The sequence below is a fragment of the Hemibagrus wyckioides genome, linkage group LG16 (genome assembly GCF_019097595.1).
Source record: "Hemibagrus wyckioides isolate EC202008001 linkage group LG16, SWU_Hwy_1.0, whole genome shotgun sequence".
Lineage (NCBI taxonomy): Eukaryota > Metazoa > Chordata > Actinopteri > Siluriformes > Bagridae > Hemibagrus > Hemibagrus wyckioides.
Genome location: NC_080725.1, coordinates 22,244,149 through 22,271,305, shown reverse-complemented (window position 1 = coordinate 22,271,305; position 27,157 = coordinate 22,244,149). Strand labels below are relative to the sequence as shown.

General features: G+C 39.4%; 3 protein-coding genes across 3 annotated transcripts in view; 1 reads left to right on the top strand and 2 right to left on the bottom strand.

Annotated features, from left to right (window-relative positions):
• Window positions 1–1,361: 1,361 nt before the first annotated feature.
• atp6v1b2 (ATPase H+ transporting V1 subunit B2) lies at window positions 1,362–9,084 on the bottom strand. The gene is made up of 14 exons (XM_058412725.1): window positions 8,884–9,084; window positions 7,665–7,720; window positions 7,421–7,519; window positions 7,232–7,325; window positions 7,065–7,142; window positions 6,108–6,247; window positions 5,592–5,693; window positions 5,403–5,500; window positions 5,148–5,271; window positions 4,688–4,838; window positions 4,525–4,607; window positions 4,300–4,404; window positions 4,051–4,180; window positions 1,362–3,294 (listed from the first exon to the last, which is right to left on the bottom strand). Exons 1-14 carry the CDS (start codon window positions 9,014–9,016, stop codon window positions 3,158–3,160), a joined length of 1,530 nt encoding a protein of 509 aa, XP_058268708.1. The 5' UTR covers window positions 9,017–9,084; the 3' UTR covers window positions 1,362–3,157.
• Window positions 9,085–14,789: 5,705 nt separating this feature from the next.
• Window positions 14,790–26,015, bottom strand: vsig8a (V-set and immunoglobulin domain containing 8a). The gene is made up of 8 exons (XM_058411000.1): window positions 25,855–26,015; window positions 23,361–23,452; window positions 22,498–22,667; window positions 21,365–21,569; window positions 17,814–17,966; window positions 16,335–16,457; window positions 15,438–15,582; window positions 14,790–15,243 (listed from the first exon to the last, which is right to left on the bottom strand). The coding sequence occupies exons 2-8, from the start codon at window positions 23,440–23,442 to the stop codon at window positions 15,081–15,083; spliced, it is 1,041 nt and encodes a 346-aa protein (XP_058266983.1). The 5' UTR covers window positions 23,443–23,452; window positions 25,855–26,015; the 3' UTR covers window positions 14,790–15,080.
• Window positions 25,362–27,157, top strand: part of si:ch211-127i16.2 (amine oxidase [flavin-containing] A) — a 75,873-nt gene continuing 74,077 nt past the window's right edge. The window contains exon 1 of the mRNA XM_058411438.1: window positions 25,362–25,381. Coding sequence (XP_058267421.1) covers window positions 25,362–25,381 — 20 coding nt within the window. The remainder of the gene's footprint in view (window positions 25,382–27,157) is intronic.

The following is a 27,157-nucleotide window of genomic DNA, read 5'->3' as shown; positions in this document are numbered from 1 at the left end:
GAACGGCTGCTGGAGGCTGGGGTACCTCAAATGAAGGGCCTGCACTTTCTCCAGACCTGAATCCCATAGCAAACCTCTGGGATCAGCCGAGTCGCCGTGTAGAGGCTCGTAACCCTGCACCCCAGAACCTCAATGACCTGAGGGCCGCCCTTCAAGAAGAGTGGAATGCCATGCCTCAGCATGGCATTCCATGAGATGTCGTTGTCAAGCTGTAATTGATGGTCAAGGGCACATGACAAATTATTGAGACACTGACATTTTTTGTTGTGGTATACCCACCACTGTTGTTGGATTTTGTTTCAATAAATTGTTTGAGATGAGGAAATCACCACTGCATGCTTCTACTTTAATGCCCTACTTTCATGATATAATATCACTGTAGCATGAACGTTTTACATTTTCCATAAATTTCACCCAAAAGCCAAATATCCTTAACTTTTTGTGAAGTATATATGTGGCATGAGGTACAGCCAATGAAAAAATGATTGTCTCTCATCATTATAATAACCGGTGCAGTAATATGTGGATGCCGTTTTATAGTTTAAGTCCACTGTACATTAAGATTCTTTAATTGTTTATAGATATTTTACAATACTAGTTACTTATCAGAGCTGACTAAGATCTTCAGAAGATGAAGATGAGTTGAAGAAGCACAAACAGGAAGGAGTTTAGATCGCTGGATCTGATAAAGTTTTGTAGGTCTGGTGGATATCCGCCAGCTGTGAGTGAGTGAGAGAGGAGTACTGCTCTTTACTCAGTCAACACTGACCCCTAGTGGACACTAGAGAAAAACATAGTCTGTACATTCATTTATCATTCCTGCCTTCTCAATGTTGGTTTACTTTATTTCTATTTATTATTATTATTATTATTATTATTATTATTATTATTTTAAAGTAGCCTTCTTTGTTATGAATTAAAGGTTTAATCATGGCTGGTCTTTTGAGGTCTCTAAACGACATCCTTCTATAAATTAAAGCTGCAGTATGTAACCTTCTTTGGTCAACCTCCTATGTGATGCTACAAAATTGATGGAAAAAATCCATGATAAAATTCCTTGCAACATCACGATTTTAAGTGTGAGCTCTCCAAATCCCAGAATACCAAAAAACACATACTGCTGCTTTAAATAATGCAAGCAAACAGTTTTACATCACCATAGCAACCATAATATGCAACTGAGATTACGCATGTGACTGAAATGAAATCCTGGACCTTATTAAAGCTTCTGAAGATGAAACATGATTCATTATTAAAGCAGAGATGAGATAGACCAGACGGCTCTTATCCTGGTTCATGCTAATGTGACTAGCAGTTACTCCACCTTCCTGTCCAGGATAAGAAGGACAAAAGGATCGATGGCACATGATTGGATTTTTATTCTACAGACCGAATGATTACACAGACGCTTCACGATCACATCACTTCCATGCATTCAGACAGAAATCTCACATCCTTCCATATGAAACACACGATAGCGCAGCACATCCATCGAACCAGCAACGACAACATGGCACGAATAAATAATAATCCTGATCATTAAACAAAGCAACATAATAAATAAAATAAAAAATAGTAAACATCATCCATCTAAATCGGATACTCACAGAAACTTGCAGAAAAATGAACAGAGTGTGTTAAAGACCAGAGAGAGGAGTTTCGCTTCAGAAAAGAAACTAAAATATTTATTTATTTATTTTGAAAAACATAATATTGCTTGGTGAATGTTTACCGCCACCACCTGCACAACTACTGAATATGAATAAAGTTTAGAAGTATAAAGGAACAGCATGATGTTAGTGTATGTGAAGATTTAATGCTAGGTTTAGTGTTCTGTTCATCTCAAAAGGAATGGATCGATTTGTTTAGCTTCGCACCAGAGCTTAAAGACAACAAAAAACCCCTAGCTTTAGCCATTTTTGTCTAGTGTGGCATGGACTCCATGAACTGGGTGGAAATGTCTAGGAGTCGTTTAATATCACGAGACGGTGGAAGAGCGGAACAGAAGGACGGCATGCGGTACGAATGGAATCGCTTTATATTTACAGATTCAGTATCGATATCTAGATTTATGTCACAACACGCTAATTCTAAAAGGCCATCGATGTCACGATTCCCTTGTTTTAATTTTTGTTTAAATAAAATGAAATGCAAACTGACTTTAAAGTTGTTTTTTTTAGGTTGAAATTGTAAACATAGATAAATAAAAAAAATTTATATAAATATAAACATAAAAAAAATGTATTTGAAAATGTTAAGAAGTGAAATTTTTTGCAATTCATTTTACAAAAATAAAATAAAATAAACCCCTGGAATTTTATTATAAATATTTTTTGAACAGAAATAATCAAATGATGATAATCCTATGGATTATGATCTTGTTTTGTTGAACCGCCTTCCAGAATAGTGTCGTGATATTTATATATATATATATTTTACTGTATTGTTGGCTCCTGTTCAAGCTCACAGCGCTGGTGCAAATCTAAAGAGACAAAAACGTCAGCTTACAATCTCACAGACTTTGAGTCATGTTCTCCGGTACAGCAGGTGGCGCTGTGTTTCCCACAAATAAGGAATAAAATTGCTGTTACTATGGCAACACAGAGCTTGAAAAACAAACTGCTTTGTAAATAAATAAATAAATGGCTAACGAGTTTATGGTGCTTATATGATGCTCAGAGTTTGGGCACGCCTTTTTCTGGAGCGGCCAATCACAGCACATTTCTCACGCCGTATACTACGCCACATTGTTCGAGGCATTCATCCGATCGACTTCCATTACATTTGGTGTAAAATAAACGCAATTTATTTCCTATTCCTATATTATTTGGACCGTCTTGCACTTCTGCCCGTCAAACACACACACACACACATACACAGGTTTATATCCAGGACTAAACGTTTGGCTACTAATCCACTTATACGCTTTTTTCCACACTCACTGCGACAATATTCACAACATACGTATATATATATACACATCACGGTTTGGCCACATTTAGCGTTTGGGTTGTGTACAGAGAGCAGGAGCAGAGAACTAGGAGGCTACAGTGAGAGGAGTGTATAACAACGCAGCATCGGAGGGGGGGTGATATATATCTAAGGGGCGGAGATACACGGGAGAGGAGAAATAAAGAGCGTACAGCAGAACGGAGCCTCAGTGTTTGGACTCTCGGGGGTAAAACTCGGCCAGTGTGCTCTGCGGGATCCTCTTCAGCATCTCTTTGGGGAAAATTCGCATCAACTGCCAGCCGATGTCCAGGGTCTCGTACACGGTGCGGTTCTCGTAAGCGCCTGCGAGGAGGGAGCAGAAGAAATGTTCCAATGCAAGTGATTCGTAAAGCATGTTGTTAATCACGTTAGCGAACTCAAAACGTTCTCCATTCGGCGTGAGGACAGCATGTCTCATGCATCACTCAAGCAAGACATTCGAGACAGAAACACTGGACAAATTGTTACTAATGTGAGACGGAAGGAAAGGGCGGGTTTCCATTACTTTAAATTCCGCCCACATTCCTATACCTTGTACTGCTGCTATTTAAAACATTTATTTCTTTGCTTCTTATATACAGCTTCATAAGGCTGAATTTCTACCTCTCAGAGTTCATTTCATTTAATGAGATAATCTGCAGCTTTAAGATAAAGATATAAATAAAGACAAGCAGCGTTTACTCCAACCTCTAGATAGATATTTTATGAGACAAATTCTAGCAAAGGTTGCAAATATATTCAGAACTAATCTGGTGGCTCAAGTGGTTAAGCTCTGGGTTGTTGATCAGAGGATCAGAGGATTGGGGTTTGAGCCCCAACACCACCAAACTCCACTGTTGGGCAATTGAGCAAGGCCCTTATCCCCCTTTCTGCTCCAGGGGGCGCTGTATCATTGCTGCCCCTGCACTCTGACCCCATCTTCCTCAGCTAAGATATGTGAAGAAAAGAATTCCACTGTGCTGTAATGTATGTGTGGGAATAATAAATGCCCTCAGTTCAGGTCAAGCTGGTCAGCTGATCAGTTGGTTGATCGCTAACTGAAAAACTTCCACTTCTCACCTTGAGAGATGAAATTCTTCTCAAACTTCTGCAGGAACTCCAGGTAGAGTAGATCATCAGCCGTCAGAGCTTCTTCTCCCACTACAGCCTTCATGGCCTGGACGTCTTTCCCGATGGCGTAACAGGCGTACTGCCAAACAGAGCACCCGCATTCCATCAATGCCAATTCCAAACAATATTCCTACTAAAGATACGGACATGCGCATGTTAAATAGCGCTGTCGGTCATGTGATCAGCTCTGAATCTCACCAGCTGGTTGGAGACATCCGAGTGGTCCTTACGGGTCATTCCCTCTCCGATGGCCGACTTCATGAGTCGAGACAGAGACGGCAGGACGTTGATGGGAGGATAGATCTGCACACAATAATCATATCCGTTTATATGCAGTCCCTGTGAATGAGCTGTTGCTATGGAAACGATAACGTGAGCATTAACATAAACCCGCACTACAGTCAGTGTTCACTCTCGACTGACCTGTCTGTTGTGAAGCTGTCGGTCCACGTAGATCTGACCCTCCGTGATGTAGCCGGTCAAATCGGGAATGGGATGTGTGATGTCTGAGGTGGATTGAGAAAAAAAAACACGTCAAGTAGAGTGTGATAGCAGAAAGAGAAATATACCTCTCTCTCTCTCTCACCATCATTGGGCATGGTGAGGATGGGAATCTGAGTGATGGAACCGTTACGACCCTCCACTCGCCCCGCCCGCTCATAGATTGTCGCCAGATCGGTGTACATGTAACCAGGGAAACCACGGCGTCCAGGCACTTCCTCTCTCGCTGCAGACACCTTCGGAAATAACGCTACGTTTCAGAGATCATCAAAATATAAAAGACATATCAGACTGGGTTGACTTCAGAATCATACTCAGTGTTGGGGTTAGTTGTAGAGTCGTACTCAGTGTTGGGGTTAGTCTTAGAGTCATACTCAGTGTTGGGGTTAGTTTAGGAGTCATACTAAGTGTTGGGGTTAGTACTGGAGCCACCGGAGTCAGTACTGAAGGGAATTTAAGTGCTTTGCGCAGTGTTAGGTTTTGGAGCTAAGACTGGGTTCAGGGTTAGATTAGAGACTCAGCAGCGTTGTTTTGAACTCTCTGACCTCTCTCAGGGCTTCAGCGTAGGAGCTCATGTCAGTCAGGATGACCAGGACGTGTTTCTCACACTGATAGGCCAGGAACTCAGCGGCGGTCAGCGCCAGGCGAGGAGTGATGATGCGTTCAATCCTAAACACGGGAATTAATCCATCATCAGGACAAGTGTTACTTCTACTACTGATGATGATGATGATATACGGCTAACGGCAAAGCACGGTGTACCAGTTCTATATGGTATGCATGTGGATTGATGCCCTTACGTAGGATCGTTGGCCAGATTCAGGAACAGGCACACGTTGTCCATGGATCCGTTCTCCTCGAAGTCAGACTTGAAAAATCTAGCTGTCTCCATGTTCACCTACAGACAGAAGGGTTTTTATCCGGGAATAATGGAATAATGAACAAGACACTGAACATGGCCCTGGAAGCCATCAGAAACTTCTCCTCACCCCCATGGCGGCAAACACAATGGCGAAGTTCTCCTCGCTGTAGTCCGTCACGTCTTTGGACTTTTTGACCAGGCCGGCCTGCCGACAGATCTGCGCGGCGATCTGAAACCACACACAAAGATGACAAATGATTTAAAGACGTTTAAAACTGCAAACCATGGACAGGATATGCTATGTGCTAGCATAAAATGTTGATCTTTTGTTTGTATGAAATGAATTTGTTAATTACTGTGTCAATGCCACAAATAGCCCTGCAAGCAGCGATTATAGGGGTCCAAGCACTTGTCAAAAAACAAGTTCTATTAAAAGATTTTAACCTTTAAATGAGACAAAATTATATAAAGTAATGAATTTATTAGAGTGGAAACAATTGGTCCATGAGAATTTTGGGCCCTATAAATATGATCACTAGTACAAATCATTGCTGGAAGACATGTCTGCTGATTGCTTAAACAGTAGATATAGAAATAAATCTTCTCCAAAAGTAAGAGATTTCAATCCGATAGAGAACGAGACCTCGTTGTGTGGGAGACCGGCTGCAGAGAAAATGGGGATTTTCTGCCCCCTGGCGATGCTGTTCATGCCGTCAATGGCAGAGATGCCGGTCTGGATCATCTCCTCGGGGTAGATACGGCACTGTGGGTTGATGGGCTGGCCTGGAAGAGCAGATGGAGAAAGCAAATATTTATCCATGTGTCCTTTTCAGAGCGTGCAGAGTGCAGGAAATGAGGAAAGCTTTCCTCAAACAATGCACACTGTTTATTTATGTCAGTTGTGTAATTCAGTTCTATGGAATGGTGGAACAATAAGACTCTCATATTCACCTTCTTTTATTACAGCACACACACAAAAACCACACACACACACACACACTCAGAATAGAGCTGCATGATTTAAAAACATCTCCAATGTATATAGAGCTAGGTCAAGTCTAATTGAAAAAAATAAATCTTTCCTGAACCAAAACTTGAAGCTGTATGAGTCTTTGTCACCAGCCTTTCCTGTTCCTCAATGCTCCTCATTTGCTCTTAGATTTCTGCTGCTTAATCTCCAGTAACATACCTATGTCAGTTAAGGAGCTAACTCTAGACAGTAATAACCAGTGAAATGGAATTAATTAGCACTCATGAACAAGATCTATAGTGAGTAGAACAGTCGGATGTGTTTAATTTGCTACAAGTTTTCTATAATAAATAATAAATTGATTGATATGGTGGGTTGGTTTTACATAGAAATGTAATAAAAAATAAATAGATATGCAGATAAACAAAAATCAATCAATCAAATCAATAACAAGACAAACAGATCTTCTTAAAATACATATTATAATAAATAACTTCCTTACTGCATTTGCATATTGATCCATGATTGGCTCTCATGTTTTATGACGCAATAACAATTCTCTGCATTCCTAATGTGAGATTTTCAGCTCTTTCTGGTTCCTAAATTAACGAGAAGTCACGTAAGCTTTACCCATGATATCCAAGTAATCCTCGGCCAACACGGCCGGACCTCGGTCAATCGGCTTCCCCGATCCGTTAAACACGCGACCTGGAAATACAAGCAGTTTTAACAAAGAAATATTCCTTATAATCATATGCATGGGATTGAAAACAAGCTGCTGTTTGCTCTGTTCTCACCCAGCATGTCCTCAGACACGGGCGTGCGTAAAATGTCCCCTGTAAATTCACAGCTTGTCTTCTTGGCATCGATGCCTGAGGTTCCTTCGAACACCTGGCACCAAGAGAAGAAACAGGGTTCGAGTCATGATGCTCATCGTGTCGGGATGAGTGAAACAAAACAAAACAAAGAGACAGAAGACAGCTCACCTGGACGACGGCTTTGGAGCCAGTGACCTCCAGAACCTGGCCGCTGCGCTTCGTGCCATCGGGGAGGGTCAAGTGGACGATCTCGGCGTACCTGGGAAACTATATTAAGATGCGCATGCTGTATTTTAATAAAATTAACACGTCTGAGACAGGATGTAGACCTTTTAGAGGAAAACAATATATAAAGGTTTTTATTATTATTATTATTATTATTATTATTATTATTGTTATTATAACACAGTACCTTCACTTGGTCCAAAATCACCAGAGGGCCATTGACACCAGATACAGTTTTATATGCTGAACAAATAACAAACAATAAAAATTCATTTTATTATAAATAATACACACAGCTCTTGAATTAAGAGTGCCAAAAGGTCCTAAATTTATTAAATGGCAGACAAAGCAAAGGCAAAGAACCAAGAGAGATATAGAAAGATAAAATATATTACCTTTAAAAGCTGAATAAAATAAGATATTTGGGTCATATTTGCAGTATTTAAAACAATAAATGCAAATGAGTAATATATCTTTTTGTTTTGCTTTAACTCCTTGATCATATAGCTTTATAGCAGCTTAATAACAGCTTTATAGCAGCTTTTGGGCTGTGAACATGATGCGGTTGTGTGTTTTTTTCTTGCAATTACTTCCTAATGCAGATTAATTCAAGCCTGCAGATTTAATACTGATTACTGAATTAAAAAATAATTTATTTATTTGTCTGATGCATTTATTGATCAGTTAGCTGTCTGCTAACACACACTGTTTATAAACACATTTCAAGGACAAACTGCAAAACCACATTATGTGATGAAGATAATAATCATGCTAGGAAAATGCAGGGAATTATTATACATAATAAAGCAATAAATAAATAAATAAATAATTTAGAAAATAGAGCATCAGCTATTGCACAAGAGGAAGATGGAAATGTGAAATTAAATAAATCAATTCGAAAAACCCTTTTCTTTGCTTTGATACTAAAGCTTTATTATTTTATCATATTATTATTGATATATATTTTTATTTTATATATGAGCATCACATTAGAGCTTCTTCTCACAATAAAGCAAAACAAAATGGACAGACACGGCGGGCTAAGCAAATAAATGCTAATTCATACGCCTAAGTGTATAAATAATATTCCTTCAGCTTTGTTCTTATGTTGTTAAGTTAATAAAAGGGATAATTATTAAAAAATTATATATGTCTAGCGTATATTGTTTGTTATCTAATCCTGTCATTCATTCGCTGCATCGTTAACGCTGTATCTTCCTGAATGTACAGCTAATGCCTGCGTTCCAAATAGCACCCATTTATAAACCACATGCACTACGAAGGGTGTAAAAAGCATTACGTCACCCCCTACGTAGTGCACTTGATTTCGCGTTTTGAGATACGACCTTTGCTTGCTGCATCTGGCTAGCTGTAAAATAGAAATTGTGATTAAAATGGCTACTCACTCAGTCTCGGTTGAGAAATGTAGTCGCGATTGACTGCGAGGACGTGCTCACGGGTAGCGGCGATTTTGTGCCCGCTGACAGCCGACGTGATCTCGTTTACGGCTCCGCTCACCATTCCTCGAAGAGCCTTCATGATAGCGGTGTTAGCTTAGCCGAAGCCTATACGCCGACAGAAAGCTAACGGGTCGTGACAGCGCTTCTGCGCATGCGCGTTGTGTTGAAGCAGCGTTAAACAGCCCCCATCCCATCCCATGCCCCCCCCAAAAATGTCGCATTGTGCGCATGCGCCGCCTGGTGACCGCATAAATTAACGAATGAATGAATGAACGCAAATAAAATATAATATAATAAATATAAATTTATTTACTTTTGTTTTTGTAACATACTTAGAAAGAAGATTTGTTCTTGTAGCATTCTGTTGTGATGTTATGGAAAATAGACTTCTTCTTCTGGAAAATAGACTTAACTTCTTTTTTTGGAATACGAATTTCAGATCTTGAAACTAATATGCAGAAATTTCTTTCTTTCTTTCTTTCTTTCTTTCTTTCTTTCTTTCTATATATATATATATATATATATATATATATATATATATATATATATATATATATATATATATATATATATATTTCAAGCTTTTGTTCTTACATTTTTTTATTTACTTTGGAAAAATAGAAGAATTTTTATTTATTTAAAAAAAAAATCTTAACATTCAGACATCACATGAAAATTATTATTTTGACTTTTAAATGTGTATTTAATAAAATAAACAGTTTCAGTGTGTTACTGATGTCTTTGCTGAATCGGGTTTGATCTGTTGATGCTGATTATTAAATAATTTATTAATAAATACATTTTGAATATAATCAATAATGCAATAACTGGTTATTAAACTTTATCACAGGACTTAACATTCAAATTATAATGCTTAAGGGAATGCGTAAGGTATAATGCCGATGTTTAGTTTTAGTTCTGTGATAAAAAATTTTATGAACAATGAATGGTAGCTCGTTTGTGGCTAAGCTAAACATGCTAATTGCCGTCTCTTATTGATTTAGCTTAGCAGCTAGCTTATGGAAATTTCAACAGCTGCCTCTCCTAGGTCATTATAGCTCAGATTTATGCTGTAATTAAGAATCAAAGTTCTTCTGAACAAATTTCAAATTTAGCCGTTGTAAAATAGTGAGCTAACGTCAGATCGGTTGCGTCAATTAATTCCATTTTTGCTGCCAGCCATTTTGTATTAAGATTGACTTTCTGACACCCCGCCATTTTGTAGGTCTCAGTACTTAATATTAGTAGTGGGACAGGTCCACTGAATGCACAATAAATTCAAGCATTTATTTCACTTTTTGTCATTGCATTTCATATGCTTCTCTTTAAATATACCTATATACACTGCTCAAATAAATTAAAGGAACACTTTTTAATCAGAGTATAGCATCAAATCAATTAACCTCCTGGGATACTGAACTGGTCACTTAAGTAGCATTTGCCATTGAACACCAGAACTGGCATGTCCCTCATTGGTGCCCTGTGCTTTTCATCGATGAGAGCAGGTTCACCCTGAGCACATGTGACAGACATAAAAGGGTCTGGAGAAGCCGTAGAGAATGTTATCTGGGGAGATATATTCATGGAGGGATGCACAGACCTCTACAGGCTAGACAATGGCACCCTGACTGCCATTAGGTATCGGGATGAAATCCTTGGACCCATTGTCAGACCCTGCGCTGGTGCAGGGGGTCTTGGGTTCCTCCTGGTGCACAACAATGCCTGGTCTCACATGCAGGCAGTTCCTGGAGGATGAAGGAATTGATACCATTGAATGGCCTGACCTAAATCCAATAGAACAAATCTGGGACATTATGTTTCGGTTCATCCGACGCCGCCAGGTTGCACCATACAGGAGCTCAGTGATGCTGTGGTCCAGATCTGGGAGGAAATAACCCAGGACACCATCCGTCTTCTCATTAGGAGCATGCCCCGACATTATCAGGTATGCATACAACCATGTGGGGGCCATACAAACTACTATTTTGAGTTGCTGCAATGAAATTTCAGAAAACTGTATCCGGAGACAGAGAACGAGGTAGAGAATTGAAGGTGGGTACACCACAGGAGACTCAGGACTCTCTGCTAAATGTTATCCTTACATCAGTATGCAGCGCTGTCACTAGCAAGCAGTTAGCATCTCTTTTAATGGACAATCACGGGTCAATAACAAATCGTATTTGATTAATCTGATGATGAATTCTGTGAGGAAAAGTTTCCACAACTTGACAGAATAACAATTACCACAGCAGTGTGAAGAGAAATGTCCAGTAGATGGCAACAATGGAACGCTGATGAGGAGATCCCAATTTGTTGACAGCCTTTGACTTAAAATATTTACTTGAAGAACCCCCTGAAACTTTAAAGTTTATTTCAGTAATTTAACACATTCACATGTTCTCATGGTTATCTGAGGTCAGTTACATGACATACAGGTAAACAAATAGTGCATATTTTATTGAGTGAATAAAGATTTTCTGAGCGAAACATTGAAGTAATAAACACAGACTATTAAAAGACTCACTTAATTACATGTCTGTCTCAAGACATGATTGTTGAAATCTCTTTAAATGTATTTATTAAAATGTTGTAAAGATTATAAGAATAACAAAAATGTGAGGTCTTACATAAAACTGACAAAAAATGCTATATTCTATTTATAGGAAAAACATCATGTTCATCTCAGTGTCTTCGAACAAAGATATCCATTAGCTTGGGTATCTCTCTCCTGTGGTCATTGGTCAGAGCTCTGTGGAAGATGTTCTGGTTTTATGAAGATGTCCACTGTACACCCTGTGACTATAATCACTTCGGCTGTGGCTGGTAAGAATGTGTGTTTAGTTAGATCATTACTGCTTAGTTACACAGTTTTATTTGATTTTATATTATTATAAATGTAGTGCTGCTACTGTAACCATCTTGACCTAAATTGACCGATTTAATTGGAGCTTCAAAACATGTTTCATTAACTTCAGCACCAACACAGTAACTTGTAGGAAACATTATGAAGTATTACTTACTCAGTATACATAAATATCTCTAAATATGAATATGAGTTTCCTTCCACTGTTCACGGAAGTGATTTATTGCACTTTAAGGCGCCATCTGAAGGAATAAGAATGTAAGTCCTGGTTCTTTTAAGGTAGAAAGGAAAATAAGAAGCTAGAGAGTAAGAAACCAGCTTAAGCCACGTATACTAGGGTGTACTTAACTTCACTGACCTTTGAGTATGAAGACCAAAAATGGAATCTGGTTTGGTTTCTGAGCATACTGTTATATCAGAGGAGTTAACACAGGCAGCTCTCTCAAAGAGGTGTAGAAAGCATTCTTAGACAGTGTCGAGAAAACTGACCTCTGTAGTGAAAACTGATTTAAATCGTGTCTAATACCCTTTTTGTGTCGACCACACTGCCCTGGACGACAAGCATTCAGCTGATGATGGATGCTGCTGGGAGTTGGATCAGGTACACAAACACTGCACCGACTTGGTATGTTGGAGCCAAACTGCTTAGGAATTAGTGCTTCTTTCTCGTGCCATTTCAGATACGACTGTCGCTCAAAGCTGAAGCTGAAGCAGTTGATGCTGAGGCTGAGAAGGAAACTGAGGCTGAAACTGGTGCTGATAAGGTTGAAGCTGTAGATGAAGTTGAAGCTGAGGATCAAGTTGAGTTTGATGCTGAAGCTAAGGCTGATGCTGTAGAAAGCAAGCCAGGAGATGCTGAACCAGAGAACAGCACATCTGTTGAGGAAAGCACCAGCAACGAAATGGAGAAGAAAAGGAGGAAGAGAGGGTCACTAGGCGGAGGAAAAAAAGAAGCTCCAGGTCATCAAAGCAGGTATGATTATTAATAACATGTCCTGATGTCAGTAATGTACCTGAAGATCTGCTGTGGTTCACTGGTGTTAGTTCTGTTATAAACCTGAGAATATGAGCTTATTTAAAATCAGGGACGCTGACGAAGATGGATGATGAAGCTATCAGAAAACATCAGAAAAATATAATCTAATTTCACACAAAATTCAAAACAATGACATTTCTAAGTCAAGAAATGACCTTTTAATGAGGAAACAACATTTATATTTAAATTGATGATAAAGTGCTTCTAGAATAACGTTTCAATCGGCTCAGTAAAGGCTTCCATTTCCACCGGAGTTAATGCAGCTCTCCATATCTACTGCTCTAATCAACCTCAGGATCAGACTTTACTATCCAAGTTGGATGGTTTGTGTTGAATTCTGGGAAACGGGCTCGCTTACTGATTTCTCTAATTCTGTCGCACAGCCTCAGTGGAAGATGAGTCCCGAGAAGATCAGCTCAAACACACACACACACACACACGTTATGATTAGTATTAAAAACTCTATACCTAAATAAATAAAATCTATATATCCCATGCATAGATTCCCGCCAAGTCCAGGGAGTGATTGATAAAGAGATCTCCGAGGAACGGATCTTATATACACACAGACGAGCAAATCCACATAAAAACTTTGGACCACTTTAATGTTTGGCGGCTTATTAACCTTCTTTGATTAATTTTTTATTTATTAATATGTTAGAAAAAAAATTATTCACTTTTGGACTTTCGCCATGTTACTATTTAAGTCACAAGAATGGAGCCAAAAATGGAAATGATGGTTCGGGTTGCCAGATATTACACAGAAAACCACTATGTTGTTATTAACCAGAAAAGAAGAAGATCCTTTCTCTTTTTATTTCAGAATGTCAGAGCATGGGTGGACAAACTTTTGTGCTCACCAGCATATATAATGAAAGTCTCACATACACTACATTCCCAAAAGTTTTGGGACACCCCTCCAAATCATTGAGTTCAGGTGTTGTTTTTCAGGGGTTGGGCTCAGCTCCTTAGTCCCAGTGAAAGGAACTCTTAATGCTTCAGCTTCATACCAAGACATTTTGGACAATTTCATGCTTTGTGGGAACGATTTGGGGATGACCCCTTCCTGTTCCAACATGACTGCACACCAGTGACCAAAGCAAGGTCCATAAAGACATGGATGAGTGAGTTTGGTGTGGAGGAACTTGACTGGCCTGCACAGAGTCCTGACCTCAACCCCATAGAACACCTTTGGGATGAATTAGAGTGGAGACTGTGAGCCAGGCCTCCTCATCCAACATCAGTGCCTGACCTCACAAATGTGCTTCTTCAAGAGAGGAATGGTCAAAAATTCCCATAAACACACTCCTAAACCTTGTGGAAAGCCTTCCCAGAAGAGTTGAAGCTGTTATAGCTGCAGAGGGCGGGACAACTCCATATTACATTCATGTGCATGGAAAGGCAGATGTTCCAAGCCTGTAGACTTTTGGCAATATAGTGTAACTCTTAATGCATTACATCATCAAAACTACAACTAAATCTGAGCGAAATTTTCACAGGGCACCAACATTATGACAGACGTACATCTATATAGCTTGTGTACGTTGGGAGCGAAATGTCGTTTCTTCCTTCAGGATCATGGTGTAATCATGGCTGCTCCAATATCTTTTTGTGGTCACATGACACGGGTCAGATCTCAAATCACTCGCTCCTGGAGACATGTAGTGCACTACTTAGGGTGTAAAGGTCATAGAAAGTCAGCCATTTTTGCAATTTTTCATTATTTATTAGGCAAATTTTTAACAAAGCATGAATATTTGAATGAAAAGAGTCACTCATTCTCCTCTAATAATCTTTTGTTAATGAAAAAAAATATATTGTGTATGAATATAACTAGATGACTGTCACAGTGATCTGTTACCTAGACTCCATTAGCTAGCTGTAACTAGTAATAAAAGTAAATAAAACTTTCACTTTTTAAAATAAAAACACCGAATATAACAAACACACATATTTAACTCTTCACAGTGTGAACTGCTCAATCTCAGGGAACTTTATTTATTTCCATTCTTTGAGTTGAAGCGGAAGATTGTTGCATATTTACACAGTATAAATGATACCTTCACACACACACACACACACACACATACACGAATATTTCTTTTTCCTCTATATAAAAAGTGTTTTCAAATCTTCACATTCCTTTAAATGTACACTATATAAATAACACACTGTATACAACAGGAGTGGTTTGTATCCCGGCACTGAATTGTGGGTAATGTGACTGGACGATGTTGGTTAGGGTCACACGATGTAGCCGTATTGGTCGTGGTATTTGGGCAGCATGTATCCCGTGCTGGTGGAAGGCGCTCGCTGCTCGGTTTGATTCATTTGGCTGTAAATCTGTCTGGAGTGAAGACTCGAAACGCGACTCGGCGGTCGGCTCTCGGGTGCCGGAACGTCCTCCCTGATGATCAGACGGATCGATCGGACACCACTGATTAGTTTTAGATCATTTAGATCTGATACTTTATCATTTCTATAGTAACAACACTATGTCAGAATTCCTCACAGCTTGGAGGAGGAACGTCAGCTTTGATATTTTTAAACGCTTTTGAACCCACAATGTGGTTGTTATTGAATGTAGCATTATTTTTCTACCTGATCTCGTTGGAGAACTCTTTCTCGTAGCGTCGACGCTGCGATCTGCACCGGAAGCAGAGGAGCAACAGGATGATGAGGATGATGGCGATGAGCAGCAGACATCCGCACACGATGCCAGCGATCACACCGGCTCTGTTAGGAGCTACACACACACACACACACACACACACCAGCTAATGAGTTACACTCAGTGCTAATAAAATGTTTTTAAGAGTGGGTGTATGTGTTAAAAAACAGCTGTTTGATGTTAGATTATTTTTGGGCGGGGCTACATCTGAGCTCCGTTTGTGATGTCACTAAATAATCTCCACCATTTTGGACCGATCACATCTAAGCGTTTAAGGCTGACGATGTGGACCCTGAAAACTTCGCCTTTCATCCTAACTCATAAACTTAGCAAGAGTTAGTGATGAACAGATGATGTGTTGTTATGGTAACGCTGGATTCTGACATTTCTACATTTGGCTCTGAAAACTGAAATCCTGAATGGGAGGTAGTTTACTAGCAGCTAACTAGCCAGCTAACACCGTCAGCTAAAGTTTGCAACGTGTAGCATGAACGTTGTATGGCTATAGTTTTCAGGTTACTTTATGGCTAAGATAGCTAGCTAACATATAAATTTATGATGGTTGTTATGGTAGTCTTTGTATTTTTGCCATTTGTGTGAATTAGCTAAAGTTTGGGATGGTAGGAGGCTGTTCTAATTTGCATATGAACACCTCGCTATAACTTGAAAACTTAACGTTCTTTGGATATCGTAGGAGGAGGATGTACTAATTTGCATATGCATGGGTCTAATTTGCATATGAGTCACTGGGATTTTTAAAAGATTTCTTGAGGCACTTCAGTGGTACTTTATGAACCTGGGTGTGTTGATGTAGCTTGCATACTTACGTCTGGTGGCCTGCAGGTTGATTCGACATTGCTGTTTCCCCACAGCGTTAGACACCTCACATGCGTAGATTCCCGCCAAGTCCAGGGAGTGATTGGCGATAAAGAGATCTCCGAGGAACGGATCTGATACACACAGACGAGCAAATCCACATAAAAACTTTGGACCACTTTAATGTTTGGCGGCTTATTAACCTTCTTTGATGCATTTTTGATTTATTAATATGTTAGAAAAAAATGATTCAGTTTTGGACTTTTGCCATTTTACTATTTAAGTCAAAAGGATGGAGCCAAAAATGGAAATGATGGTTTGGGTTGCCAGATCCTACACCAAAACCCATTAATCTGTTATACCCCAGAAGAGAAGATCATTTCTTTTTTTATTTTTATTTCCAAGAACTTATTGTTTCAGAATGTCAAAGCATGGGTACACAAACTTTTGCACTCACCCGCATATATAATAAAAGTCTAAAATACACTACATTGCCAAAAGTTTTGGGACACCCCTCCAAATCAGTGAATTCAGGTGTTGTTTTTCAGGGGTTGGGCTCGGCCCCTTAGTTCCAGTGAAAGGAACTCTTAATGCTTCAGCTTCATACCAAGACATTTTGGACAATTTCATGCTCTTTGTGGGAACAGTTTGGGGATGACCCCTTCCTGTTCCAACATGACTGCACACCAGTGACCAAAACAAGGTCCATAAAGACATGGATGAGTGAGTTTGGTGTGGAGGAACTTGACTGTCCTTCACAGAGTCCTGACCTCAACCCCATAGAACACCTTTGGGATGAATTAGAGTGGAGACTGTGAGCCAGACCTTCTCATCCAACATCAGTGTCTGACCTCACAAATGCACTTCTTCTAGAGGAACGGTCAAAAATTCCCATAAACACACTCCTAAACCTTGTGGAAAGCCTTCCCAGAAGATGTTATAGCTGTAAAGGGCAGGACAACTCCATATTACATTCATGTGCATGGAAAGGCAGACGTCCCAAAACATTTGGCAATATAGTGTATCTTAAACTCTTAATGCCTTACATTTGTTCACAGCAGATGTTTAACAATAAGAAAAGCCAGGTATTTTATCACGACGCTCTCAAGAGGTTCGTTTGGATTCGGCTTAAAAGTAATTACTTCCAGGTAACTGATTACTTCTTTAATTACAAGTTATTTATTTCATCTACAAGCAATCCTAAATTAGTCTTTTCCAGTTAGAGACATTGAACAAAAAGCATACGATAGGGTAATTATTTAAAGAAAAAATCCATAATTTTTAAAAGCATGCTTCCTGACAGCACATTTCTACCTCATTTTTCACACAAGTGACACTAATTTATTCTCTCAGGTCTTTTAAATCGCAGCTCGTTGATCGGCTCCATTCCAGTAAAACCATTAAGTGTATATATAAATATATATTAAAAGAAATCACGCCACACACAACCTGCAGCGAGGTCTGATCTCAGACTATCACATCATACTCACCCTGTGTAATGGTGGGAGGAATCGGACCCCCGCTCTCTCTCCTCCACACGTATTGGATGGGTGGAGTTCCTCGATCCGACCTGCAGTGGAGGGATACGGATGTCCCCACGCCCTCGCCCCCTTCAACCCAACACTTGGGCGCTGACGGCCGCTCTGATGGACAGAGGAGGTTACTTTAGTTCAGATCTCCAGAACTGCTACACCATGGTACAATATCATCATCAACGTTTGTGATGTCACTAAATAATCCCCAGATAGCTCTTAGATGTTAGTTACATAGATTCCTGTGGGCGGGGCTACATCTGAGCTCCCTTTGTGATGTCACTTAATAATCTCCACCATTTTCTCTGAGGCTGACAATATGGACCCGGAAAACTCAGCCCTAGAACTTTCATGCTAACTTAGAAACTTAGCAAGAGTTAGTGATGGTTGTCATGGTAACGTTGTATTTTGACATTTGTCTATTTGGCTCTGACGAAACTGAAATGCTAAATGTGACCTAGTTTAATAGCAGCTAGCTATCCTGCTAACAGAGCCAGCTAAAGTTGTGTGTAGCAATGTATAGGATGGTAGGAGGATGTGTCTGTAATTTGCATATGTATGTTTCCGAATTTGCATATGCATGAGTCACATTTGCATATGATCGCCTCTTCATAACCTGAAAACTTGGCATGAAAGTTCTATGGCTATAGCTTTCAGGTTACTTTATGGCTAATGTATAAAGTTAGTGAAAGTTAGTGATGAGCACATGATGGGTGTTATGGCAGCACTTGGGTTGGGCGCTGATGGCCGCTCTGATGGACAGAGGAGGTTACTTTAGTTCAGATGTCCAGAACTGCTACACCATGGTACAATATCGTGAGATGAAGCTGTCAGAACAGTCGTTTTTTCTTTTCCCATTTTTATATTTTTATGCTCTTTTCTTTTTATTTATTTATTTTTGCCTGCGAGCTTTAAAACCCAGTGGAACGAACGCTAGGCTTTAGACTTCTTCTTCATTTCCAGCATAAACTACCTTCACCACCCACAGCTGATCAAGATTTTTTTTTATTTATTTTGGTCTGAATCGTCCTGTTTCTATGGAAACATGCCATACTTTTTTTTTTTTTTGCTGACCTCGACATTTATTACTGAAGGAAAAACTCGATTTGCTGCAGTGGACAGGGATTAAAGTGGGTTCATTTGCAATCATTGGGTTCATCATTATTATATAATTTATTTATAATACATTCTATTACAATGTAATTAAATACTTTATTAAATGATAAAAAAAAATAGCTTAATGACTATAACAAGGGCTTTGTAGGAATTTTGCACCACAAAAAAAAAAAAAAAATTGAAAATAAATAAATATAAAAATAAATTATTTACCATATTTATATGTAAGTATTCGCTTTCCAATTCCATTCAGAGTCAATAAAAATATTGTTTTATTTTTAATATTTATATAAAACGCTGATCTATTACTATATGATGTATTTCACCAAATTATTTTTCTTTAAATCATTTTTTCTGAATGATTTTTAGAGGATTTTTCCAAATCAAATCCTTTCCAGTGTCCACAATTCATAAATTATTACTCAATAAATAAATAAACACATCCATTGGACTTTCATTGGCTTGTAAAAGTATTAATCCCTCTGGAATTGATAGGATTTGCCTTTCTTTCCTTTGTTTATTGCAAACTTGGGTTCTCTTCCAGTGTATTTTAAAAGTATTCAGCTCTCCTCCAGGTTCCTTAAAGCTCCTGAGACTGAAGAGACTGAAGGAAAGGAGTGAAAATAGATAAATAGAAGATAAGATAATAGAATTTCATTCATCGGCTTAGGAGTTGGAGGTGAAATTAGACATGGCAGCGAGCACCACCTAGAATCATCTCTCTCCACCTATCCCTATCATCTGTACCCTCGACACTTACACCCACTAGCTTCATATCCTCATTTATTACATCCATATACCTCCTCTTTGGCCTTCCTCTTTGCCTCCTGCCTGGCAGCTCCATGTCCAACATTCTCCTACCAATATACTCACTCTCCCTCCTCTGGACATGTCCAAACCATCTTAATCTGACCTCCCTACTTCGTCCCCCAAATGTCCAACATGAGCCGTCCCTCTGATGTACTCGTTCCTAATCCTGTCCAACCGTGTCCCTCCCAAAGAGAACCTCAACATATTCAGCTCTGTTACCTCCAGCACTGACTCCTGTCTGACACTGCCTCTAAACCATACAGCATGGCCGGTCTCACCACTGTCTTGTACACCTTCCCCTTGATTCTCGCTGATATTTTTCTATCACTTTCATAAAAATACAGACTGGAACAAATCTGTTTATGTGTCATTGATAATCCAAACAAATCATATTTCATAAATACTTTTACAACACACTGTATTTGGAGTTCTAAGTAATGCCTCGCTTTCTGAGGATAAACATCTAGAGTTACACGGAAATGTGAACTGTACAACTTGTTCCGCCGCCAAAAAAAGGTCTTGCCGGAATGCAAAAAAGCTGTCTGACTTGTTTCTGTATATTTCCCTCCAAACAAAACGAAAAAACGAGAAAAGAGTTGAGAATGTAAAGCGGAGGGAAAACCGAACCTTGAGGTACGCCATAACCAACAGGCAGAAATCACCTTTTTACACAAGTTTAATGATGTGTTTGGTGTACGATAATGTAAGTAGTCTATGGCATGGCTGTCATGATAATCCAAGTAGTGTTCTCAGACAGCATTATTAAAAATGGAACACAACATAATATGTTGGATATAATATAATATATCACAAATTTCTGGAAAATTGTTTGTGAAACTATATATTGTGGTACAAATTGTCAGGAACTGCTGGACTGTTCCCTGCCAGGCCTGAGGAAGGCGCTGGCAGGTGAACCCGAGAAGCCTGCTTGTTCGTGTGTCTTTCGTGTTATACCTGTCCTATTGTTCTCTACCCTGATTGTGTCACCTGTAACCTGTTTACCCTAATGTCTAGCCCTATAAAAAGGGATCCTTCTGTGCATGTCCTTGTCCGCGATTGTTTATCTGTTATGTGTACCGTGGTTCCAGTCCGTCTATGCTCCTGTAAGTCTTAAGTTTAGTCTTTCTTATTTTCTGTTAACCACGCCATGTCTCATCTTCTGTCTGTTTCCCCATGTCGTGTCTTTATGTAATAAAAGCAACGCTTCGCTGAATCCTGTGTCTGGGTCTGCATTCAGCCACGTGCTGGTGTGTGTGCGCGCACCACGGACGGCCCGGGTTCGAGCCCCGCCTAGGGTGAGGATCCCGGCTGTGACACAAATAATCTTGAGAATCGTGATAAAATATTTTAGTCATATTGCCCAACTGTGACAAAAAGGACACGCTGTAATGAATAAATAAGACAAATATTTCCTCAGTTGATGCTGGCATAGGCTAAAACTGAACTGAACTGAACCTTAAAGGATTTCAGATGATAATTTTGCATTTTACAATTTTACATTTGCTGGAGTTTTACATGATGAACTGTGTAAATTCTATTGCTGGATTTTATTGGTGTGTAATAAACATCAGCACTACATTTACCCAGAATCAGCAGCGTGGTTTTGCTCATGTCCAATCCCGGAGCTTTCTTCACTTTACACTGGTATGTTCCCGTATGCTCAGCCGTGAGCTCAGCGATTGAGAGCGAGGCGTCGCCCTTAGAGGGGTCGCCCACCGCAAAGTCCACCCCCTTCATAAACGCCAGGTCGCCATGGAAATATTTCTGTCCACCTGAGAAGGACAGGAACTAGAGTGACAGAACAATTCAGGACTATCAGATGATCAAAGGATTAGAAGGCTAAAATAAATGTCACAGTATGATGGTGTGATCATCAAGAAGTATCTGAGAGCAGATTTCATCACATTATAGAATATATTTCACATGCTGTCTAAAATACTTATATAAATGTAAATGATTTGCATGGGATGTATTTACCATATCCTCCAAAATCCCTTATTACAGTAAAGATTTTACAGTAAGTAGGTTGACTGTACAACCTACAAACTACACTGATCAGCCATAACATTATGACCAGTGCCAGGTGAAGTGAATAAGACTGAGTATCTCCTCATCATGGCACCTGTTAGTGGGTGGGATATATTAGGCAGCAGGTGAACATTTTGTCCTCAAAGTTGATGTTAGAAGCAGGAAAAATGGACAAGTGTAAGGATTTGAGTGAGTTTGATGAAGGGCCAAATTGTGATGTCTAGACCACTGGATCAGAGCATCTCCAAAACTGCAGCTCTTGTGTGGTGTTCCCGGTCTGCAGTGGTCAGTATCTATCAAAAGTATCCTTTAAGTCCTGTAAGTTGCGAGGTGGAGCCCATGGAGGCCCCACCTTGCATCTTAGAGGATTTAAAGGATCTGCTGCTAACATCTTGGTGCCAGATCCCACAGCACACCTTCAGGGATCTAGTGGAGTCCATCATGCCTCGATGGGTCAGGGCTGTTTTGGCAGCAAACGGGGGACCAACCCAATATTAAGCAAGTGGTCATCATGTTATGCCTGATCGGTGTATATGTAGTGGTAGCTCTGGGTTGTTGATTGAATCTCAGGGTTTAAGCCCCAGCACCAGTTAAGTGAATCACCTGATATTTGTTGATAAAAAATTCCAAATAATTCCCACCATGCCTCGTCCCGATCCCAGTGCTGCTCAGTTCCAGCTTAACTCACCACTATGTCTTTCTGCGTGGTGTCCGGAGTGACCAGCGTCCACTCGATATCCAGTTCTCCGACGTCCTCAGGCCCGGGTGTGTATGTACACCCCAGTGTTTTTTGGTCTCCTTGCGCCAGCTGTAACGTCTGTGGCCCAGTGGAGGTGATCTTCATCGCTAGGGTCATGCCTACACATCAGGAGGTGGAAAAGAAACTACGGGTCAGCACCTAGATCACGACGGACATTTGACCTAAGCATTGGTCAGCTAGCACGGACATCTGTGCTGATCTAATAACATCTACAGGTATGGATTTATTGTGAAAGGTTGAGCTGCATCTGGTAATAGGTTCAAAATTCCAGAAATAGATGCATACGTTTGGCTAATATTGCTGTGTAAGCCCCTCCCACCCAGAGACCATGAGCAATTACTGCTCTATTACACTCCTGACCAGTTGGCTAAATAAATAATTGATTCACGGTAAGATCTTTACTTTATTCTTTCTTTTTAAATATTAAATCAGGTCACTGATAAAGTGTGAAAAAATAAAGAAAATCTTATAATAAGATTCAGTTTAAATAAACAGATAAGTATATTCTTATAAATTTCTGGGTTCTGGAGGCTGAAATCATCAGGTCACTCCGGCTGTGTGGAGAACTAATGAAATATTTAGAATATGTATGTTTTATAGAGGTAGAGAAGTTTACAGAAAAGTGGAAGTACAGAATAACGGAGATTATAGACGAGAAATGGACGCATACACATTATTATTATTATTATTATTATTATTGTTGTTATTATTATTATTATTATTGTTATTATTATTATTATTATTATTATAAATATTATTATTATCAGAAAAGAAGAAGCAGAGCATCGCACCAGCGCAGAACAACACGCTTGCGACCCACAGCTGGAGGAAAACACGCGATGGAGGCAATTGCAAAGCTGGAACTCGACTCATCTTCAGATTTCTGTGAAGATAAAAGAGATAAAAACAGACTGATGATGAGTTTCGGTGATGCAGACTGTACTCTTGTCTTTGATTAAATCAGACACAGTGTGTTTCACTCTGACTTTCTGGATCCTGACAGAAAGAGTTGATTTAGTTTCTATAAGTCACACGTTTACAATACGGCATCGTTTCCATAGTAACAGCAATAAACAGCAAGTAACAGTAAATAATTATTTATTTATTATTACTCATTATACTGAATGTTGTTTGTATCTTTGTTGAATATTCAGTGTGTTTGTGTAGATCTGTATTTACTTTCAATTTTACTTTTGTGCTTCTGGAATATAACACTTTAATCAGTAAAGTCTATCTATCTACCTGTCTGTTTGTCTACGTCAGACTGTCTCTTTCTGTCTGTCTCTCTCTGTCTGTTTGTCTCTTTCTGTCTGTCTATGTCAGACTGTCTTTTTCTGTCAGTCTCTCTCTGTCTGTCACTTTTTATCTGTCTATCTGTCTGTCTCTGTCAGTTTGTCTCATTCTGTATTTCTCCATCAAACTGTCTCTTTCTGTCTTTGTCAGACTGTCTGTCTCTGTCTGTCTCTGTCAGTCTGTCTCTTTTTATCTGTTTATCTCTTTCTGTATGTCTCCATCAGACTGTCTCTTTCTATCTGTCTCCATCTGTCTCTCTCCATCTGTCTGTCTCTTTCTATCTGTCTGTGTCTCTGTCAGACTGTGTCTGTCTGTCTGTCTCTGTCAGTTTGTCTCTTTCTGTATGTCTCCATCAAACAGTCTCTTTCTGTCTGCCTGCCTGTCTGTCTCTTTCTTTCTTTCTTTCTTTCTTTCTTTCTTTCTTTCTTTCTTTCTGTCTCTGTGTATCTATCTATCTATCTATCTATCTATCTATCTATCTATCTATCTATTAAAGATCTATTATTACATATCTAACTATCTATTAGTTATCTGAAATCTTTATTATTTCTAAGTCCATCATTTGGCTCCAGACATTAGCAGTGAGAGCGTGTGTTCAGATTGTTTAGTTTAGTTTAAAGAATAACTTCACATTCAGGTCATTCCCTCAGCTGATTACTGGAACAACACTGAACCTTTTTAATAGGCGGAGCTTAGAGCTGATAACAAACTGATACCACTTTCTGCTTTAGAAGTTGTTTTAGTTACAGATTTAGTTCATGTTTATGGTTCATAGAAATTACGGCCAGTCTATCTGGACACCCAGAGCAATCTGCCCGTGATTACAGGAAACAAAGACACTTTTCAGATACCGATACCTAAACCTGGAGCATCAGCTGACAGCCATGCCATAGACTTGTTTTTAGTCTATGACGCTTTATGACGATACTAAAGCACTTTATATACATAACTATAAAACATCACTTAACTATAAAACACCAAATATCCAGTAATTACTATATTAAATATAACTGATTATTCTTCATATAAAATGAATATTGAACCAAAATGAATTCTCGCAAGGAAATACAATCGCGTCTCTTTATACGTAAACATTGCTCATTAAAAATAATTCCAGTATTTTTACCATTTGTTATGGGATTAAATCCATTCTTTTTCCCCCACGTCCGTCATTTATTTAATTATTAAAGAATAAAAAACAGGCCATACTTTTAATCCATTAAAACAAGTTAGCTCCGCTTCTTATTATATATTTCTTATATAGCTGCTAGAAACTTCATCTATCTATTTAAAAATTGTCCCTGTGAATGGGCTGTTACTATGGAAACGGTGATATATTCACAAAAAAATGCATTGAAATAACATTAATCGGCGATTTTTCAGCTGCACCACAGAAAGAGCTGCGCACGCGCGCGCACTCGTGTGTGTGTGTGTGTGTGTGTGCGTGTAACTGTGACGTTGACGCGAGCCGTCAATACAAAGACATCACCTACATGCAAATGGGTTCCATCGGCCACAGGTACGATCTGTGATATAAACATGCAAATACAGCAGAGTGAAGTGACACCGCGGGGGAAACAGACGTCCTGTTTTTCATGTCCCCCCGGGCTCTGAGCGCGTTTAGGAGGGAGGAAAAAAATCTCGACTTTCAGGATGTACTGCTTTCCTGTTTCGCGACCCAAAGAGAGTGAAAAATAACAATAATAATAATTGAGTCCTATTTGAACACGGGTTTATCTTCATCCCTGAGCTGCTGAAGCTGTGCGTAAACCAAGATTCGCGACTAGGCTCGGAATTTAGTCTGGGGTGGAAGAAAACACACACACACACACACACCTCCAGATCAGGTGTGCATGAATGATTTATAAAGACAGACAGACAGACAGACGGCTTAGAGAGAAAATATTTAACCCACAAACCACATGCTGATGATCTGAACATCTCTATCAGAAGCTGAACTAGATGTGTGGATAAATAATGAGAGACTCGTACCTGTGGAGATCTTGCTCAGACGGTATGATCCTCAAACACACACACACACACACACACACACACTCGTGGCTCGACGCTCGGGCGCTGCTTTACAAATGCCACTGATGCCATGGTGATAAGGTCTACTGGGAAAACCAGCTCAGGTGACTGCGAGAGAGGGTTTATTACTCCACCCTGCTTTACAGAGACGACCGGCCAATCAGCTCGGGCTAATCAAAAGCCTGGGAAGAATAAAGAAAGAAAAAGAGAAAGAAAGAAAGAAAGAAAGGATTAGAAAAGGATCTGGGTTTAGTGACATGAAAAAATAGAATGGAAATAGGTTTTATTTATTATGTAAGTGATAAGTAATAATACACTGAAGGTGCAATGTTATGCTATGTATACGCAAATATAATACATGCGTAGCTCATTTGCATAAACGTGGGTGTGGCCAGAGAGATAGCTGTCTGCTTCCAACATGTTTACATTTTAAATGCACACACTATGGAGACTGTGGAGCACTCTGGGGTCGGGCTGTTGGAGGAAAATAATCAGCGACAGCATGGTGTGATGAAGATGAGTTAGTTTTACCAACCCAAGTGGATTATTTATCTCAAAGGGTTTTATTCGTCTTTCTTCCTCCGACCATTAGACTTCTGTTAATGAAAGAACAACTCATCGTACTTTTTATCTGTTTAGAGTTACATTTAATTCACCAGACATTACTAGACAAAGCCAATGGTCAGGTGAGCGAGGAGACAGGACTCACACTGGACAATGCTGGAGAGAGAGAGAGAGATAAGGGAAAAAGAGAGAGACAGAGAGACAGAGAGGTGGGGGAGAGTTGGAGACAGAGAGAGATAGATAGGAGATAGATAGCTAGATACTTTATTCATCCCAAAAGGAAATTCACAGCTTCCAGCAGTATCCACAAACACAGGTAATAGATAAAATAGGAAGGAGTATAACAAAAATACTAAAAAACCCAAAATAGGGTACAAAAATGTAACAAAAAATTTATCAAATAACAAAATATTACAAAATAGAGCAGAATATAATAATATAACAAAATATAGCAGACAGAGAGAGAGAGAGAGAGAGATGGAGGGGGGGGGGGTTGGAGACAGAGAGAGAGAGATATGGGGAGAGAGAGAGAGAGAGAGAGAGAGAGAGAGAGACTGTTGAACTTGTTTACTCTCAGTCCAGTGACTGAGTGGGTTTATGTTCTGGGAAATGGAGTCCAGGGTGGCCATGTTTGTAGGCTGCAGTGCATGCTGGGAAATGGAGTTTGTTATAAGTTGACGTGACAAAGCATGCTTTTTTT

Bases quoted from the DNA above. Each gene is read 5' to 3' on its own strand.
- vsig8a (XM_058411000.1), bottom strand. From the start codon at position 23,442: ATGAGTCGAGTTCCAGCTTTGCAATTGCCTCCATCGCGTGTTTTCCTC. The intron at 22,668-23,360 runs GTGCGATGCTCT...CCTGATGTGTAG, and splicing joins AAGCGTGTTGTTCTGCGCTG to GCATGACCCTAGCGATGAAG. The intron at 15,244-15,437 runs GTAGAAAAATAA...TCTGATCATCAG, and splicing joins GAGTTCTCCAACGAGATCAG to GGAGGACGTTCCGGCACCCG.
- atp6v1b2 (XM_058412725.1), bottom strand. From the start codon at position 9,016: ATGAAGGCTCTTCGAGGAATGGTGAGCGGAGCCGTAAACGAGATCACG. The intron at 7,721-8,883 runs GTGAGTAGCCAT...TTATTTGTTCAG, and splicing joins CATTTCTCAACCGAGACTGA to CATATAAAACTGTATCTGGT. The intron at 5,272-5,402 runs GTAAGGGCATCA...TCCCGTGTTTAG, and splicing joins AATCTGGCCAACGATCCTAC to GATTGAACGCATCATCACTC.